We start from the raw sequence: 20,491 nt of genomic DNA on the forward strand, positions 1-20,491 counted from the left end.
TCAGCCCTCTGCCGGCCCCGTGCCGGCAGGGGCCTTGTGTCAGACGCGTGTGAGCACCTCTGGGACTGGAGGGCCGGGGCTGCCTCTCTCCGGGAGGCAGGTCTTCCCAGGCCAGCCGGGTCTCACACAACAGTGCTTGCGTAAGGTGATTTGGCGATCAAATGTTAATAATAGTATTTTGGTGCAGATTTTCTTATCGACTTCACAAGAGTTTTAAGATTTCTCTATAGAAGTCTAACCCTTGACCTTTTTATTTTAAACTGTGTTTGAGCCGTGACTGGGGTGGCTCAATGGGTTGGGCGTCATCCCACAAAGCAGGTCGCCGGTTCGATTCCCGGTTGGGGCACATGCCCGGGTTGCGGGCTCTGCCTGGATGGGGCGCGTGTGAGAGGCAGGGACCTATGTTCCTCCCTCCCGTCGACGTTTCTCTCCCTCCCCCGCTCTCTAAAATAAGTAAATAAAATATGTTCAAAAATAAAAAGTAAACGTATTTGAGTAACTAATTCAATTTTTGAGACATCTTATCACATTTAGCAGGCCAACTACACTCTCCTCGCCGCTCCCATTTAACTAATGAATTGTTGCAGAATGCGAATGAAGTGAGATTAGACCTTTTTACTCATTCCCTAAAGCCGCAAAAGTAACTGTAAGCAGATAATTAGCTTCACGTCAAGTCCGTTTCCTTCTGCCCATGCCGGAGAGTGACGGAGGCAACACTGACAAATTAAAACGAAAACTCCAAAGCCCCCACATGCGACTTGAAGTGTTAAAATTAATGAGGGCCAGAAGATCATTATTCAAAATTGTTGCCGCGATTGTGAACTTTTAGGACTGACTGCATTAGATTAGGAAATTAATGTCTGAAACTAGTGTTTATTTTTTTGCCGTGAGCACTCTCTGGGGGCCGTGAACACCCATTCCGTACGCCGTGCGTGCGGCGTTTCCTTCTCCGTACTGTGCCCGCAGTGAGGCGTGCAGCCGGCGCACGAAACTGCAGGCCAACCCAGGGCACTCGCTGACAAGGGGGTTGTTCTTGAGGTTGTAGATGAAGCGTGTCTGTCTCTCAGGAAGTGTTTGGTGTCACCTGTCATTTGGCATTAGCCCGTGCTTGTCCCTATGTCCAGCACTATTTATACACCATCATACACTAGCATTTTTTCTATGTTTTATTGAGTGAGCGCCGCTCTGGAATTCCATCAGCACTGATAGCACAAACACATACACCGTCATAATGGAAGGACCATTTTACAGGGACCCCGGCATGAACATTTGGCTCCAGTGCTACGACCATCCATCGGCAGGGCTGGGGGTGAGGGACGGATGTGCTCACTCGACCTGCTCTGCGAGCAGGTGTCTTTCCTGCCGTGCCCCTTGGGGACACAGAGGCCCCTCATGGGCAGCCTTCGGGGTTTGCGCTGGGCGGGCACACTCGAGGGGAGCACGGAAACGCACACGCGCATGAATAATAGAGTATCCCCTGTGCGCTCCTGCATAGCGCACTTTTGCGATATGTTCCACCTGTCATGGAAAAGCAGAGACAAGCAGGATGGAGACCCGCAGTCCTCAGATGAAAACCAGTGCCAACAAGGGTGCATAGACTGAGCCATGAGGCCGGCTGTCTCCCCTGTGTGCTCTGTCGGGCGCTTTATATATATAAGCGAGGTCATCGAGGGAGTGAGACACTCTGGAAAGGGCGCTGTGGACAAGTAGCCCAGAGCGGCGGGCGGGCGGGTGCGGCACCCAGTGTAATGAGGTTCCCCGGGTAAGGAAGGGGTCAGCCAGTCAAACAAGCCTCGACTGAGCATGGAGCAGAACTGGGAGCTGCTGAGGCTGCTCCAGCTGGGAATGGCTGCACTGGCCTGCGGCAGAGCTGGTCCGGGCGAAGATTCCGGACGAGTCTAGCACATTCATGACGCCGTTCGGCAAGCTGGTCAGTTGGAGCCGTCAGCCCCCGCGCCTAATCAGAAACGAAGATGAGTTGCCGTGATAGTGAGTAATAACCGACGATCAGCACCAACACCTGTTGTGGGCCACGGACTAATAGAATATGGATCACAGGACAGTTGCTGGATTAAAGATTCCTCGTGCTTGCTGAACCGCCCCCAGCCTGTATCATCTCTGAATTAAATTTCTCTAAACTGCTGTTTAAAAGAACATTTTCAATAGTTCATGAATGCTGTTCATACAAAAAAAAAGGGTAATTATTTCTGGGAGAAAGAAGAGGTCCGTGAAAGATGTACGTTAAACAGTAATAACATCAATATTTGCACCCGGTGAAATGTTGCTCGCGGGATATAAATGCAAGTAGTATCTGTTAAGGCTTGATTTGTGTCTCTCCCCTTTCAGTCTTAATGCAGTGATTAATAGAAAGGAGTGATGTCTTGATAGATTTCACTAAATATCTGACATCTCTCTCCCCAAATCTCTGGAAATCTATTAAAAATACTCAGTGCGGGCACAGTGATTGATAATGAAACCGCAGGACTGACGGAATTGCTAGATGGTTTTCATCACAATATTTGAGTTTGTTTTAAAACCATATATTTGCACCTAGAGCTTGAACTATAAAGACAAATTTCACACAAATTGGTTTGGGGCAATAGCTTTGAAAACTTGGCCAAAACTGCATGGTGGTTAGGATTATTTGCTATTTTTTTCCTGATTTTTTAATAAGTCCAAATATACGCACTGTTGTGGGCACCTCGCATTTTAGAATGATGGACCGTCGTTGATTTGGGTCTCACCCACTTAACATATGTACGCTTTCATAAATACGCTCTACGAACAGTAGTGTAAAGTAGCATGAAGCCATGACACTGTGTCAGCACGAACCACGTGCCAGAGAGGCACGGTGCTGGGAGTTAAGGTTTAAACCACTCATTTTTCTCCAAAGTGTAATAATAAAGGAAATGCAGTAAGTACACAGTAAAAATGAACGGCTGAAGCAGAAAGGGAGACAGCCACCCTCTGGGGCCGTGAGGGGTGTGGAGACACTGGGCGGCGAGCACAGGACGCGGGCCTCCCCCGGGCGGCTCTGCCCAGCGAGGGGGCTGACGGGGGTCTGAGTGTGGGGGGTGATCAGGGCCGGGGGCGTCGGGCTCGGGAGACACCAGGGCAGAAGGTTGGAAAGGATGGTGCCACTGCCGCACAGGGCTGGGGCCGGCGCGGGGCTGTGGAGAGAAGCAGACACTGTGCCCAGGGTGCGGGGCGCGCGTCCGGTTGTGGCATGTGACCTGCTTCTGTGACATCTCTGAGTGTCGCCTGGGGACTGGAGCGCTGGCTTCCGGTGAGAAGCCCGGTCCTGCCCTTGGGGATGGAGCGACGCTGCTGGGGGGTGGTCCCCGTGCGCCTGCTGCAGGACGAGGAGGGTGAGAAAGGCGCGGCTCAGAGTGAGTCTGAAACAGGGAACTCGAAACCACATTGGAAAAGAAAGCTGATGCTACCGGAGACCCAACCCATGCACGACATTTTCCTGAGGAAGCAGAAAGCGTGCCGTCATTAGGCCTTCGAGATACACAAGCAAAGAATCAAGTTAAATCTTTAAATAAACAGTGATGAGTTGGTGTGGAAATTAGTGGATGGAAAATGTTTACTGAAATGACAGCACCACTGAAACGTTAGGTTTCTGAACTGGACACGGACGCAGGTGTAACGGGCAAACTGAAGAGAAGACAGACCCGGGAGCCTGGACCCCGGAGCACAGCAGCGAGGTGTGAGTGTGCCACACGGGTTCCGGGGCTCGGGAGGCCCCGGTGCACTTGTGGGGGAGTGTCTGGGGGGCAGGGAGACAGACTGGCAAGGAGAAGCCTGGAGCACATCTGGTGGAGACGTTTCCAGCAGGAAAGGAAAATGGAAGTCCTTCCCCGGACCCACGGTTGTCATGCTGTGACATGGTGAAGGTCAGGGTCGCTAGGGGAGGACAAAGGAGGCCTGGACGCGAAGACCCATGGGCAGCTGGGCTGACCCCGGGCTGCTCAGCGGCAGCCACAGGGGCCAGAGGTCAAGAGCCCGGTGCATCCAAAGGGCTGAGATAAAGCACTTGATTTCTTCTTGGACACTGGGACATGCGTGAAGGCATGTTTTCAGGTGATCTAAATCTAAGGCGGTGCGTCACTCACCTTGTTATAAGAACTGCCAAACTTGGTTATTCTTTAGTGTGGATGACACAAACCTGGAGTGAGAGAGAGAGAGAGACAAGAGAGGAAGACGAGGAAAACCAGGAACAAAGAACTGGTAAAATATGATGTTACGGCAACTAAACATCGACTGTAACGCAACAATAACAGCTCGTTCTGAGTGTTGAACTAGAAATGGAAACGAAGTATCTGTAGCAGCGAGGGGTGCGGGCGGGGCTGGGCGGGCCTTCCGTGGGGGCGGGAGTGGGGAGAGACTCAACTCGAGAATGTCTTTACAGACTTCGAGATGGCTGTGTCACAAATTAGAAGGCGACCACAGAAAAGACAGAAATGCAATCTTAACTTCCAAGCAATTATAGAAAGAAGGAGGGCGAGGGGTGGGTGGGGAAACTTAGTTCGGTGAGAGACAGGAAAAGGAAAAACAAAACACAGACGAGAAGAGCACAGACAAAAAGCCTGTGAGGGCAGCACAGACAGGGCGCAGGGACACACCCAAGTATGTAATTAATCACGATAGTTTGAGTTCATCAAAACGGCCTCTTACAGCCTCCGGGAGACACGAGTGGGGCTGAAGCACGGATCCTCCGAGCAGCCGGACGAGGTCTCTCCAGAGGGGGGATCGGCGCGGAGAACTCGAAAACACGGTGCCCGAGCAAAGGCATGCTCTGTCAACACCGGTCCTGAGAAAATTAGGGCAGTGGTGTTAATATATAACAAGAGCACAGTTTTAGGGAAAAGCACTAATAAAAAAGAGAAAAGTAAGTAACGAAAAAATAATGTCTTAAGAGGCATGTATTAATTTACATGTAAATTCATAAACTTGTATACATTATAACATGGCCTTAAGGTTGGTGAGGTATTGATTAAGGTTTAATAAAGACTGGTTTTAATAAAACCTATAAAGGTTTGGTAGCATTTACCAAAATTGACCCCTGTGCTAGGTCAGAAACAGTCACATTTATATTTTTCCAGAGACATGGGTGCAGACTATGTATTTTCCCACAACACAACTACATTAGAAATACAGAAAGTTAAAGTATTTAGTGTAATAAATACTTTTAGTGAAATAAAAAAGTAAAATGCTTTAGTGCAAAAGTATTTTACACTAAAAATAGTGTAAAATAAAAACAGTAACACACTTAGGTTTGGACATTTAAAAACCGCATTCGTAAAGAGCCCTTGAGTAAAAGAGGTCATCCAACAGAAATGACAAAGCGTTTAGGCCTAAACGACTGCACCAACGACCTGTGAAATAGTCATTTCACAAGAAAATCTATTGTGTTAAGTGTGTATAACAGGAAAGATAAAGGTTACACATGATTAAGCAGTGTTCATCTCAAAGAGCTGGAAAGAGAGCAAAGGCAGGGGTGTGGCGGGCGGGGCAATTCCAAAAAAGTGAAAAGAAGGAAATGAAAATAGTGGAAAAACAAGGAAACGGAGCATGAAAGCAAACATGACGACCTACAAACCAGAAAGCTGGCTCTCCGGGACCAGTCTGTTACACGGTGGCCTGGCATAGCTCGTAATGACCAGTACAGTCCGGGTCAGACTGCCTCCTGATTTCCGTCCTCTTACCATTTCAGTAATCTGCTCGGGAGCGGCAGCAGCTCTGCCGTTCCCCTGTAAACACGCAGCCATCGCTGCCTGCAGGGCCCATGGCGTCTCCGTCCTGCTCTCCTGGCTCCTGCTGGCCCCGTGGCCTCAGCAGGTGTAGCAAGGACTGCCGGACCTCGGCCCGCAGCCTGGACCGCACACCCGAGTGCCTGGCTGGGCCTGGGCAGTGTCGGGGCGTGAGGACCGTGGTGCAGAAGGTGGCAGGGGCAGGAGCCAGGGAGCTTACGGCTCAGTGAGAAGGAAAAGCAAGCCAGCGGATGACGGTGGAGTGCTACGGGGGGCAGCGAGGCCGTGGGTGGGAAACCTCCTCGGCAGCCTCTCAGGGAGAGGGAGAGATTTGAGAAAGTGAAGCTGGAGCTGGTCCTGAGAGGTGTCCCCCAGCGGCAGCCAAGGCAGGCATGGGCGAGGGTCCTTGCAGAGTGCAGTGCGAGCAAACCCTGCAGGCAGGCGAGGGCCCGCACTGGGTGTGAAGGGCCTGGGATTCGGGCAGGGTCTGTGACACCCCTCCTAACCGAACCACACCTTCCATGTTCTCCCATCGTGTTCGGTCGCCTTCCACCGTTGAAGTTGCAGCCTCAGATCTCAAACACGGCGTCTCGTGCATCCGTAGTGAGAGTAGGAGCTACAGCGTGAGAATAGTAGCTCGGGAATCGGTTCTGTTGTCTGTGACATGCACCGCCACTCCTACCTGGGAGGGTGGTTGGAGTGGAGATACAAATTCAAGCTCTTAGGAGAGTTACTTTATGGAGAGAAGGTGCTCACGCCGGGAAGATACCACTGATTCATCCCGTCTGCCCAGGAAATTGCTGGAGGAACGATGACTCCCTTAAGCTGAGAGGTGATGGTAGGGAGGTGGTCTTCTCCGCGGGGGCAGGTGCTGTTTGCCCCAGATGTGGCTCAGCCCTGTCGCTCCTCCATTCCGAGTGAGCTCCCCCACTCACGGGTTCAGAGTGGACCTCACCCGCGCCTGGCCGTAGTCCCTTATTCACTTACCAAAGACACACGGGCCCTCCTTTGCCCAGGAAGCTGCCCGCCGGGGGGTCTCGTTTGCCTCCCCCTGCTGGTGCCATCAGACAGCGGATTAGAGCGGAAATGGGCTGGGCCGGCGTGTTCTGATCTTAAAGGCGCGCAGTGTCTGTGCCGGGCCAGAGGGGCCACATAACCCTGACGCCGATTCCAATGACAAGGAAATAATGAAGCCATAATAATGACCTGGTGAGGATTATTAGTGCATGAACAGTTTCGGTGCCGGACAGTTTGCTGCTACGTCAGTGCTCCTCATTTCTGATAGCACGGTCCCCACCTCGGTGTCCTGCTTACTTGTGCAGAAGCCCGGCAGGTAGCCCAGGAATATTTCTTCTCCAAGGATGAGCGCCGTGAATGGTGTATACTACTCAGTATGTCCTTTGACTTCCCTTACAAAAGGAAACAAGTTTCAAAGAAAATTACACAGAAGCATTGTGTACAAGGCATGTGATTGGAGGTAACTTACTTTCAGATGCACGAATAACAATCTTTCTCCATTCAGGTATTCCAAAGGTAACCAGACTCTCATACTATTAAATAACTCAAAGAAACTGAAACCAGCGAAAAATGAAAATCAATATATTATCTTCATTAATGTTTCTCTTAGACCTACACTGAAGAAATCATCTCTCTTTAGAGATTAGCAGAAATTATGTTTTATTTTACAATGAAATCAAGTTAAATACTTGCAAAACTATAAACTTCTTAAGAGGTATGCAGGACACAACCACCCTTTCATGATTCACCCTTCAACTCATAGATTCCAACATTTCCAAAAATATTATTTGTCGTGATTTGCTTAGTTTATTTTTGCTATTGCTTGGTTAATAAGAACAAATAGATTAATTGTGGACTAATTATAACTGCCAAACATTTGTGTTTATTTTTATTGTGTGCCGTTTTAGAAAGCAAAAAAGATTACAGTGAGCGTTACCCTCAAATTAGAATTGGTAAATACCCTCGCTCTTGCCAAGTTGTCTCTTTTCTGGAGAGAGCGCGGTATAATGATGTGAGAATTATCCCGCTTCCATCTCCGGAGTGTGAGGAGGCTGGCGGGGCGGGGCGGGGCGGGTAGGAATCCCGCGGCCCTCTCCGTTGTTTCACCTTTCCATTTTTAAAATCTGGAGAATCTCTCCCGTGTCTCAGAATACTATGAAAGTTATGGAGGAAAACACTAGGAAAGTCAGTTTGGATGACTGAGGAGAGAAAAGCACTCCCCAGATAAGCGAAAGGTCAGAAGTCACAGGGTGATTATGCAATGAAAGGTGCCTGGAGAGGCTCCTCCAACACATCTGCTAGAAGGACCCAACCCCCAACACCGAGGAGGAGCTGTCTCTCCCAGGCCACGGTCACCCACTTGCGGAAGCCTGCCACTGGGGTTCAGGCATTCCGAAACTCATTCTCATCTTGCCGGAGGCCTCTGGCGCCTCAGAGCTCCGTGCCCTGGGGTCAGAGATGGGAGGAGGAGCCCTGGGATTCATTCCTCCAGACCTGCAGGGAAAGTCAGATTCCACGTGAGCCTCGCTGTTGAGCGGAAAGAATTACGTCAAGCCGGCAGCAGAGCGCCTAGAGGGCAGCCAGCGCCCAGCGACTGGCAGCTGAACCACCTCCACAGCGGGAAGCCTGGTGATCGGCCCCCAGCCAGCTCCTGCAGAGCCGGCCAGAGTCTCCTCTTGGGTTTTGATAACAGAGCTCCTGGTATATCGCAGGGTCTGTACATGGTGGTTATGTGCACATCACCGATGGAAAATAAAATAATAGTGCAAGTGCCCCAGCATTGCTGGTAGGGCAGGGGACACCTCGGAGAGGAGATAAATATGTGATACTTCAGTGGGTCACAGGGTCTTGTCCCTCCTGGCTCAGAGGGGTTTCTTGGTCACGGAGTCTCATGGCAGGCAGCCGGAGGTGCCTGCAGTGTTTTCAAACACTTCCTTAGCAGTCGGTTGTCTGTCCATTTAATTTAATTTATTCAGTGTGACAGCCAGCTTTGGTTGTTAATAAATTGACTGTTGTAAGTGTAGTAGGCTTAGGAAAGGTAAATTCATATAATATGTTTTTAGCTACACATTTGCTGTTGAAATCGTGCGTGTATGTTGTGTATCTGTATATATGTGTATGTTTAAAATCGCCATAAAAACTTGACAGCAACAGTGTTTAAGAATTCTGGAGTCAAAGAGCCCTCAGATAAAGCCCTTAGCACGTGAGCTGGGCCGTAGTTTCAGCATCGGAGAAATGGAAATACCAGCTGCATCTTTGTAACAGGACGGGTGACACTAAATGTGGTTCTGTAGGGGGGTCCAGCCCACGCCCCCCCCCACGGGACGGCTGTTACTGTGGCCCCACACGAGATCGAAAATGTACTGCAAACCCGTTTGTTTGTTGCTGATCAGCTTTCGCTAGTGTCTGTGTATCGGCGGTGGGGCCCAAGACAACGCTTCTTCCAGAGTGGCCCAGAGACAGACGCCCCCGGCAGAGGCTGAGCTTGAGGGCCGGCCCTGGTCTGCACTCACCAACGACGCCGCACAGCGGCCTGGCTCTGGCTGTGGGAGGGTCCCTGTCGGGGCGCTCCTCAGCGCTTCTCTTTCCGCGGCCGGTGCTTTTCTCCTGCCGCTGCCCTCGTCCCACCTTCCCACGGCAAGGACACTGTCCTTCTGAACACCACTGCAGACGGAAGAAGGCATTTGCTTGCATTGCTCAAAGAACACCGTTTCTTGTCTTCTGACTCCCACCCATCCTTTTGAGGGGAAAACCATCAGACTCTCCGTCGGCCACCGACAGGCCTGTGTCTTTATTCTCCGGCTGTTTTCCATGCTTTGTGTATTTTTATTTGTTTACTTCAGTTTCGCTGTGTGCATGAGTTACTTGATATTGACCTTGTTTGAGCTTTCAATATTTCTCGAATTTGTGCCTTGATGTCTTTCATTAATGTGGAAAAATGCCTGGTCTGTTTCTCTTCGAATATTGTCTTTGCGTCACTCTCCGTCCCCTCCCTGTCCTTTTGCGACTTCAGCCCTGCGCACAGTAAGCCTGTCCCCTGGGCCCCGTGTGCCTTTCCGCATTTTTCTTGCTGCACTTCGGCCCGGGTAGCGTTCAGTGGCCCATCTTCAGCTCACCCGTTCCTGGTGCTTACCTGTCCAATCTGCTATTAAATCCACGTGCTTAGGTTTTCATTGTAAGTTTGCGCTTTTTCCTTCTAGAATTTCGTCTGTATATTTTTTAACAAATTTCAGTTTCCTGGGAAAGTTCACATTCTTATTATGTATTTTTTGAACATATTTATCACGGCTGTTCCAAAAATCTATGTTTGATAACTACATGTGGTAGACTCTGTGTGCCTCTCTTTCTAATTTTTTTTTAGCTCTTGGAAGACGTTAGTTTGGGGCTGGGAGCAGGCCCAGGCTGTTCGATCAGGAGCCAGTGATGGCGGCTCACCTTCGTTCCAAACGGGCCGTGTGGCCCCAGGCCGGTCACTTGTCTCCCTCTGGTCTGCCCACGCGAGAGTGGGGCCCTCCTGGGCCTCCTGAGCCATGGGCCTCGGCTCCACCTAGGGGAGGGCTGAACCCAGCAGGGAGTTTCAGAGGTTGAGAAGAAGTCGGTCAAGGTCACTCGCCACCTGCCTGACCCAATACAGCTTCTAAAAAATAACGTACTGCTTGTTCCTATTAAAAAACACAAATGCACTTAAAATATTTTTTAAAAAATGTTTGAGGATGTAAAGGTGAGTTTTCAATGTTTAACCGTGGTAATCGATTCCTGCACAGGTGTTCAAGGCGATGAACATCCCCCAGATCAGGAACCCGGCTCTGCCTCCCCCCGAGGAGATGCCCGAGGCCTACTCGGCAAAGATCGCTCTGCTCGGGGCCGGGCCCGCCAGCATCAGCTGCGCTTCCTTTCTGGCGCGACTGGGGTACTCCGACATCACGGTGTTTGAAAAACAGGAGTACGTCGGTGGTTTAAGGTAATGCCTCCATTGGTTTCGTGTTTACAGTGTCAAAACTCACGGGGTAAAACAATTATGAATATTGCTGGTTCACGATCCTATAGGAACTGCAGGCTCACAGATGGTATTTTAAATGTTCTTCTCCCAAATGCTCAAATTTTGATTTTGTTATTCAGTTTGAATTTGCAGTTGGCTTTGAGCAATATTTATTTTAAAATTTCTCTGCCTCATTCTGTGAATTTAAGAGAAATCTCAGCAAAATATTTTATGGGTAAAGGAACCAATGATAGGAAAACTCATTCCCTCCCCGTGAATCTCCCCTTTAATGAAGACGTATCTGCGAATCATGGAAATGGGAGACGGGGAAAACCCAGCTCCACGGAACATCGGGCGGTTCATTTTGTTGTGTGACAGACACACTGTCCCGCGCACGTGTTCTCAGTTTTGTGTTTGACTCTCTGGGAGTCCACTACAAATGCTGCATTGTAATGTACATCCATGCAGCCTGCTTCATAAATGCCATAAGTGTATGCCGGTTGATATTAACCAGTATGATTATTATATACCAAGACTCAGTTTTGCGGTCTTTATTTCTGTGAAGAGCAATACACGGAAATGGAAAATGTTCATTTTGAATCAGTGACTTTCAGATATTCAAGCCAAGCCTAGAAATTGGATGGAGTTTACTTTATCTAAGATACGTGGAACTCTATAGTGAGCATAGATTGCATTTAGGATCATAAAGAAATGAAGTTTACTATGAGGAGGGAGTGAATGTTGCTTAAAATATTTGGTGTGGAAATGAGAAATTACTTGAGTAGTAAGTTAATAATATTACTGAATTTATTGTTATTTTCCTAAATGTCTCATCTTGGCATCAGAAAGAAATGAATTTTAAAATACAACCATTTTGCTTATCTGTTGCTATACTTAGCATTAAATTTTGATGGCTACTCAACTGTTATTTAAACAGCACATTTTTCGTATTTAATCACAAAGAATAAATTTAATCAAGTTAGGGCTAAAATCTGTGCTGATGTGTTGTGATACCAGAAAAAATGAGTGTCACTGAATGGATACATTTCAATATTGGGCAGAAACAATGTGCTAAGACAAAGATAAACGTGCATTAATATGAAACTATTTGAACCATCAAGCAAAAATATTACATCGACAGAAGACCCATAAAAGTAGGTATGAAACACAACCCGATTGTCAAAAAATAATTATTTTTCTACGTGAAGTTTCACCACCATGAGTTTTTCAGGATTACATGTATTTTATAAATTTCTTTACCCTGGAAAGTAAAATACCGAACACATTACTGTGCTGGAATGAGTTGACTATCTTTCATAACAGCATTTGGCCGTGGCTTTATTAATTTGGAGAAACATAATGTATTAGCAATCTATGTATAAGCACCGTACATTTTTTTCAATTACACACATCAGCAAATATATGAGCTAATTTAAACAATACGAACTTAATTGTTGTACACCCTCGTGGATGAGGAAAAATCTCTTTGTCCCTTAATTGCATCTGCACAAGAAGCCGGAGACGGAGCGAGGCCCGTCTGTGAGTTCTCTGCTGACAGTCGGGCCGGATGATTCTGGTGGTTAGCGTCTCTCTCTCTCTCTTAACTCACATGCAGGGTAGACGTTTCTAAATCATACAAATTGGCACGAAACTCATGTTTTTATATATTTGCTGAACATTTTCTTGCGGGACAGATTTCCCTGGATTAATGACTAAACACGTTCCTTTCAAAAAAAATTCTTTTCTGATGTGTTTCCTTGCCTTTGCCTTCCACTCTCCCCGGCCCCGAGGGGCGGGAGAAAGCGTTTGCGCGGTCTCCTTCGGACCGCCCCGGGGCCCGGGGAGGTGCCGTGAGCCTCTGCGGCAGACTCGCGCCTGCCGGCCTGGAATCCAGCCGGAGTCACAGCCCCAGCACTCCCCGCTAATTTATTTTCTCACTCGCAGATGCCTCCCTGTCCCTCGTACCTTCACGGGGGCTGAAAAGATTCCATTAGCTTTGTATTTGAAATCAATTGCTTAAAGAGCTGATGTCAAATTGTATCTTTCTTTCTCCTTTTCATCCAAATAGAGTCTTTTATCCCAGTAAATCGCGGTCCCGACTACTCCTGACGAAATCCCTGGGGTTGGTGAGGGAGAGCCCGGACTTAAGCCCTATTGCACTGAACACAACCGATAGATTATTTTTGGATGTTGCGACTAATTTATACAATAAGGGGCAGTTTTGCTTCCCTCCAACTGCGGCTTCTTTGTTCAGGACATGAGTTTAAAGTGGTGAAAGGGCTTGCTATTATAATGAGAAGGATAAATAGAGATGGTGTTAACGGGCTTTAAGATGAAGATATATAGATACAGATACACACACACATGTATACACACCCAGCACACTTACATATCTGTCCCTGCCCATCAAGACAGGGCGTCTTGCAGTGTCCACATACAATCCGTGACATTTGCACAAACCACAGCCCTTGTACGGAGGTCCAGATTCCCCCGTGGTCCCTCAGCTCTGAGGCTCTGAGGCTGGAAGTGCCTGGACCGATGTTGGCGGGACCCCGAAGTGCAGTGATTGCTCCCGGAGCGTCCCCTCCTCCCTGGTCCGGCTGGCCGCCCTTCTGCTCTCGGAGCCCGGGCCTGCGCCTCCCCGCGGGGACGGACCTATCAGCCCGTCCCTTCCTTTCCACCAGCGACCGTGTAAAGGTCACATCAAATAGAATGAGAACATGGTTTGTGGAAAAAAAAAAACAAAAAAAAACAAAAACCAGAAAACAAAATGAAACAAAAACTTAGCCCTGGAAGGTATAGGGAGGAAGGAACCTCCTCCACCCTCCTGGGGTCCGTGTCTGGGCCTGTGAAATAAGCCGGAAAGAGGCAGGTCAGCCGAGAAGCAGAGTTGGTGGACCTGTGTGCCGGGCACGCATGGAGGCGACGCACCTGTGTCTCCGTGGCACGGGGCAGGTCTACAAACAGCGTCTGGCTGTGGGGGAGTGACGAGAGGGAGGGAAGGGTGTCTCTGGGTCCACACGCTGTGGGAAGGGGACGTGCGGGGGCGTCTCCAGGGAGACCAGAGTTACTGGGGTTTGTGGTGCTGGAGCGCCCCCGGAGCCCCTCCGTGCCCGCGTGCCTGGAACCGTCGGGTGGGGATCCGAGCTCTGCCCTGCCTGGCACGGGGAGGGAGACGCACCCGTGCGGGCGCACGTCCTGCTCGTGGGCAGGCGGCAGTGGGTACAGAGCATTTCAGTCGTCTCTGATTCTTTCCAGTTGCTTTGGGCTCAAAATAACCCTTTTGGCAAAGTGAGATTTGGGGGTGGACTACTCAGATAGGCCCAGAGGCCAGGGCCCGGGTGCCCCAGCACTACCACCACTCCTGAGGCGTGGGCTGCGGCTCCCGGGTCGGCTTGAGAGGTTCCCGTCACGGCCCTGGGCCCCAATCCCTTCTTACCTGTAACCCGGCATCCTAACGGGACAGAGATGCCCTTTCAGCGAGGGCCTTGGTTTTACACGGCTTAATACTGAGCGTTTTCTGTGGCTCTGAGTGAGGTGCCTCACTGACTGTTTGATGTCTAGAAATGAATTGAATAATGAAGTTCTTAAGCCACCCCGCAATGAAAAGGCTGCCTGCGTGCTTGGGAAGATCCAGTAGTTTCATCTTCAGCCGTTGTTTACGTATTTTACAGTTCAATCTCCTAACGGCTGGGCTGAAGCTCTCCCACTCCACACGCTGCTCTCCCTTGCAATTATCTGCTTCTGGAACTTTCTCCAACAGAACGAGAGCTGATTAAAAGTGGGAATTTGGAGAAATTCACCGTCACATCCCAGTAGTTGACCCTGCACATGGCGCTTTGTGAATGCTCGTTGAATTAAAAGATAAATGAATAAATAAAAAACACATTCATCTATATATATATATATATATATATATATAGCCTTTTTATTGGTGTAAGGCATTGAAAAGTTAATTTTGCTTACCTTGAATTATCTAAACTCTTACAGCACTGAAATGATTATACTTTAGGAGTCATTTTCTGTCTGTTTTGTCTTATTTTGTTTGCAGTACAGACAGTGAGCAGGGACTAATATTCCTGATCTATGAGCGTGCGCTCTGGGGGCACTTACTGCTCCCAGAGAAGAAGATGGGTTCACTACACACACGCCCTATAGATCACCTGGAACTAAGCTTGTCTTGTCGGAAGCGACGTGGCGATGCACAGTGGGGATTTGGATCTGAACACGCTAGAGCGGCCGTTTGCACCCTGTTTGATCTCGTGGCCCGTAGACTGGTGGCTCCGATTCTGTGGCACACCAGGAAACGTGTTTTCTGCCAACCCGATAAAAACTAGGTGTGATTTTGATTCATTCACACCGGACGGCTGTTGTCACGGAGGTGGTTGTCATTTTTTGGAATTTCACGGTCTTGGGGAAAAGAGGTCCGTGCCCCTGACTAAAGAGTCAGTGATCGCGTGTTTTACAAATTGTCGTGACACGCCAGTTGAAAACCACTAAGCTACAGGTATATTTGTGGGATATATATAAAAGTATGTATATGTGTATATTAAACAGCATACTTTCAACTAATTTTTGGTAGGTAAGATTGTTTTTGTGGAAATTTCTTACAAAATTATTAGTAGATAAATCAACTAAGTGCTTTAATAAACTTCCAGCTTTGGAAGTGCTTTTGACCAATTGTCTATTTTTTTCCCATTGTTTACATTTATTTGTCTTCAGACCGGTTTCTCCTACAGCCCCTATGACATTTCACCGTGAACATGAAAATGCGGATGCCCTCGCTGACCTCAGGCTATGTGATATGCCAAGACCCTTAGAAGAGCTAACGCCGTCCTTTAATACTGATCAAGACGACATGTTGCCTTTTTAAGACCGGTAATTTTTCAACAAATGTTTCCGTTTCTCCCCAGCTCTTCTGAGATCCCTCAGTTCCGGCTGCCGTTTGATGTAGTGAATTTCGAGGTCGAGCTCATGAAGGACCTGGGCGTGAAGGTAAATGAAAACCATCGTCCGTGCGTGTCTTTCGCAGAGAGCGGGGTGAGCTCCACACTGAAGATTCGCAGCACAACGCCCCCCGTTTTAGGCAGGGACAATTAGAAACTACACCAGGCAGCCGCAGAAAGGCGCCCCCCTGGCTTGCGGCGTGTGTCAGTCTCGTGTCGGAGCGCCCCCAGCCCGAGGAAGGGCGATCAATAGCTCTCCTCTGGCTCGCCTGCATGTGATTAATTGTCTGCAGGAAACAAATTCCTCAATTGCTGCAGGGGCCCCGTGCAGCTGATAGAAGGATCTGCTTCCTTGAATCACGGGTTTTTTTTCCCCCCATGCAAGTTGTGTGTGCTCTGACGCATTCATATTTCACAACGTGGAACGTAATTTCTCACAGAGGTTTATTTTGTTTATTACACGGACCACGTCGGTAGCGTTAATGTGATAATCCCTTCTCAGCATAAACAATGGATCAGCGGGGTGGAAAGAAAGCCACAGCTTTGTGTTTTTCAGACGCCGGGGTGTTCTTTTAAAGATGGTCAAACGCTGACGAATTATACTTTTAGGGCAGGGCCTCAGATCTCCCTCTCCTTCTCTATTATTTAAGAGCTTTGTGCGCTGGCTCTTCCTTTGAACATGCTGCTGCTTTTTGTTTCAAAAAAAAAAAGTGTTGATTTTCTCTAACAGACCTAACACAACACAGAAATAAAGAACTATGTTTGACATAATACATCCTGCAAGCACATGCAAAGATATTTTGAAAAGTGATTAACCCAGGACTCGTGGCTCCTGCATTGAGACATAAAAATAATCGCTAAAGAGGGAAACACGGAACATGGTATTTTGTGCGTTTACACTAATTTTAATTACATTTGATCTGGCAGCGGTTTGGCAGTGAAACACGTCTGCATAATCACTGAACACACATCTTGCAGCAGGAGCACAACCGTGTGAGAACTCAAGGTCCAAAGCAGACTGTTTAAGAGTGACTGCTTGCCTTTGAAAGATATATTTGGGAAAGTTCTCTAAATAGCCTCCACTTTGACCACAAGTTCATCACCTCCGTCTCATCGAATAAGGTCATGCTTATTGATTGGGACTTCAGACGAATATATTAGGTGTGGAAGGTTGAAGATTAGTCAGAAATTAATTTGGGGTACTTCTAAATGTATCTCAATTGCATTCAGCATCTGCATTACCAGGGCATAGACATCACTCTCATTAGGTAACTCTTCAAAAGACACGGCGAATGTGCTGAGTGTCGGAAAACAGACTCTTCTGCCAGCGTCTGCTGCTTCCTGATGCCACAGTCAGGGGACGGGGGCCACGTCAGCGCCGCCAGTTTGGGTCAGTGTGGTTCACAGGTGAATACATGGCACTACCGTTTGGGCAGAACAAACGCATCTGCTTACCTACGCAGAGAGTATCTCTGGGGAGACAAGACTGGGGTGTAGCCTAGAGCACAGGTGGTGAGCACCGGGCCCGTGGGCTGGACCTGGCCCGGCACCGTGTTTCATCGGCGGCAGCGCCGAGCTCCTGGCCCCTCGTTAGGGAGCAGTCACATGCACACAGTCCTAACGTTACACTCGGCCCTTCGAAGGCAACCCCGAGGCTCATGTGGCCCCCCGGGAGAAATTAGGTGGACACCCCTGGCCCAGAGGAAGGTATGGGAAGGATTTACCAGCTTTTTGTACATTTGAGTTTTAAACCCGATGGATTTATTATATTATCCAGAAAAAAACAACTAGAGCATAAATGAAAGAGGAGGTTACCACTACCGCCCCCACATCCAGCTGTGTTAAGATTCGAAGCAGGTGAAAGTGCCCCAGCCGGCGTTGTAAACGGTCCGCTGCACACGCAAGCCCGGGGCCGTGGGGCCGCGAGGTGCTTCTCCCCTGCCGAGAACTCGCACCCACGGACGCGACGCCCCCGCGTCACGACCTGCCAGCCTTGGCCGGGGGAGGACACGCTTCATAAAGGGGCTTGTGTGCGGCACCCGCCTCCCTTTCCTCGTCAGCACACTCCTCCCGGCCGACCCTCTTCGTGCCTCTCGGCTACCCTTCCGTGCTGTGGGGCCACAGCAACTTGCACTGGCAGTGACGTGACTCGTACTTGCGTTCCCTGCCGCTTCACGCCGGGGTGGAACGTGACACGTCCTCGGCATGCGTACATGCACTCGTGTGGGCACGTGTGTGTGGGCTTTAGGTCCGGCATTCTCCTGCTGGTTATTCGAGTTCTTTCCTCTTCCTAGTGCGTTTGTTTCAGGCCTTCAGCCAATCATTTCGGAGAACTTGCTCTGGCCCAGCCGGGTGCCTAGGGCTGCTCTGGAACCGCCCTCCTCTCGGGCTCCGGTCCCGCGTTCCCGATAGTTTAATGAACACATCCGTCACCCGGGGAACGTAAACTCATCACACCCGCGGCCGAGGTCCATTCATCATCTTCACTCCCAACCATGTTCTTTAGCTAAATTTCCTATTGAATAATTTCAATTTATTTCATATGTAATGGCTTGATAGATGGGCTCTTGTTAATGCTAAGATGAATTTTCCAAGTCAACTCTTGTGTCACAAGAAAATAATGAGAATGTTATCTGCTCTCTGTCCGGACATTATGTATCATTTCCCTTCCACTACTTCATTGGCTGGGATTTCTAGTATGCTTTCAAGGAGCGATGATTTGTGGCTATCGCTCTGTTCTCCCAGATAGCATTTTTAATCACACTGGATAAATATTTCTTCGACTTAGAATGCTAAAATTTTATTTAGTGATTTTTATTTTGATGGAGAAGGTGTGTTAAATGTTTTAATGAATGAAACCCTATGTTCAGTTCGTGTATTGAATTATATTGACCTTTGTCCCCTAGCATAGCGCCCCCCTCTGTCCTGTTTCATGGTAGCTGTACGCACAGAGCTGGACTCGTTTTGTTAGCGTTGCTAAATGTTTCCTTTTGCACGCGCTCACTGGTGACCTGGATGTTAACACCGGAAACACAGCAGGAGACAGTGAGAGGCCGCTGCTCTTCCTGAGCAGTTTCAAGTTCACTGACACCTTGTCTCCGTTTGTCTGGCTGCATTGTTGTTGTCTTCAGGATTGGGGTAACAGCATTACGCTAGGCTCCCAGAAATGGCCCTCCCAGCGTTTGATCACCTTGGTGTTGCTGAGAATGGCATCTCGAGACTTATGTTAAATGTAAGGATTTTATCCTCCTGACCTGAAAGCCTTTCTATGAGACAGAACTTTGACTTTTTTTTTCCATATGGTTGTTAGGCTTCTCACCTATTTTATTCTCATATCTCTTTGACTAATATATATTTTCCTAGAAAAAAAATTAGGTTTCATTCAGAATTTTACATTAATTAGCACAGATTTGAACATGTTATTCCAGTACACAATGAAAGGATCCCTTCTGTACCTGTGATTATCTTTGCTTTTGTATTTCTAAGTGTGTACATTGTTTTTTTAACTTTTCTTCTTAATAGCACTAGGTAGTGGTTTGTGCAGTTAATGTGTTTTTTAACAAAAACAGCCCTCAGAGTTTGTTTCCTTGTTCACTAATTGCTCAGTTTATCTTTGTTAATACTTTCTGCCTGCTGTCCTTGCCCTGTATTGGGTATTCTTCTTCAACCTCTTGAGGTATGTATTTACTGCGTTTTTATTTTTCTAGGTTGAATAATGAAACCGTTTAAAATTATTAATTTCTCTCTGAAGAGACCCTTGCCAGCATCCATGTGTTTGTATTACTATTATTATTGTGATTTTTCTTCAGGAATTCTAGTTTTGTTTTTCCCTTTTACACAGAGTTGTTTAGGATAATATTTTTATGTAACATAATAGAATTCAAATTTTTATTTTTTTACTTTACATATGAACAAGATACACAACTTTTTATTTATCAGACATACTCAATTGATTTCACATCAAGGGGTCATTTCTCATAAAACTTTTTTCTTAAAAAAAGCCTCTTAGCTGTTATATTTTTCTAAAATCTCTCCATTTTATCATAAAAATTTTAATGCCGACTACTGCAAATTATTTTTAACTTTAGTGGCCTTAAATAAAGTCTCTGGTGACACTTGTGCCAGGTAATGTTACCAATCTTTTAAATTAAATGCTCTCTTTTGGTTTTTGTTTTGCAATTCAGAATAGGTAGATGTGAATATTTTTGTTTCAGAGCATTGCTAATATTACTAATGGCTTTAATTTTTAAAGCTAATAATGTAACTTGGCATAAAGAGCTTGCATTCTTCTAAATAAGTTTAAAACATATATGTGCCATTTCTCAAACTATTGTGATAGAATTGTTTTGATTAAACGTAATTTGCAACCCCTGGGCATTTCCTCTGCTCTGTGGTTTGAGTGAAAATACCTGAGTGAGGTCTCTCTCCAGGAGCGACACCCGGCCAACTGAGCCGCCCCCCATCTTCCCGGTTTTCATCCCGGCTACCTGAAGCAAGCATTCTCCTCCTCAGAGGATGCTCTTGGAAAACCAACATAAAACCTTGTATCTGTGCCAGGAGAGACATAGTGCAGCAACAGCTGACAAATAATCATCCTTTCTAAAGAAAGCTAAATATTTCAACACCTCTTCGAGTTCATGCCCCGCCCTAGGGATTCTGGAAACATTTTATCTCTTTGGCCAAATATCCTATCAGAAACACATGAAGAGCGTGAACATTATTTTCTGTGTATCTTTATACCGGGTATCCCATAGTTCATTTAAGGAAAGAGTTCCACTCCAAAGACGGTTGTA

At 47.7% G+C, this 20,491-nt stretch overlaps 1 protein-coding gene across 3 annotated transcripts in view; it reads left to right on the forward strand.

The window, feature by feature from the left end:
• Positions 1 to 20,491, forward strand: part of DPYD (dihydropyrimidine dehydrogenase) — a 461,487-nt gene that overhangs the window by 149,537 nt on the left and 291,459 nt on the right. For all 3 annotated transcript variants that reach the window (XM_045816671.1, XM_045816673.1, XM_045816672.1), the window contains 2 exons: positions 10,538 to 10,734; positions 15,666 to 15,747. In XM_045816671.1, the coding sequence (XP_045672627.1) occupies positions 10,538 to 10,734; positions 15,666 to 15,747 (279 nt within the window). The remainder of the gene's footprint in view (positions 1 to 10,537; positions 10,735 to 15,665; positions 15,748 to 20,491) is intronic.

This window comes from Phyllostomus hastatus, unplaced genomic scaffold (assembly GCF_019186645.2).
Source record: "Phyllostomus hastatus isolate PE091 unplaced genomic scaffold, TTU_PhHast_1.1 phas_scaffold_216, whole genome shotgun sequence".
Classification (NCBI taxonomy): Eukaryota; Metazoa; Chordata; class Mammalia; order Chiroptera; family Phyllostomidae; genus Phyllostomus; species Phyllostomus hastatus.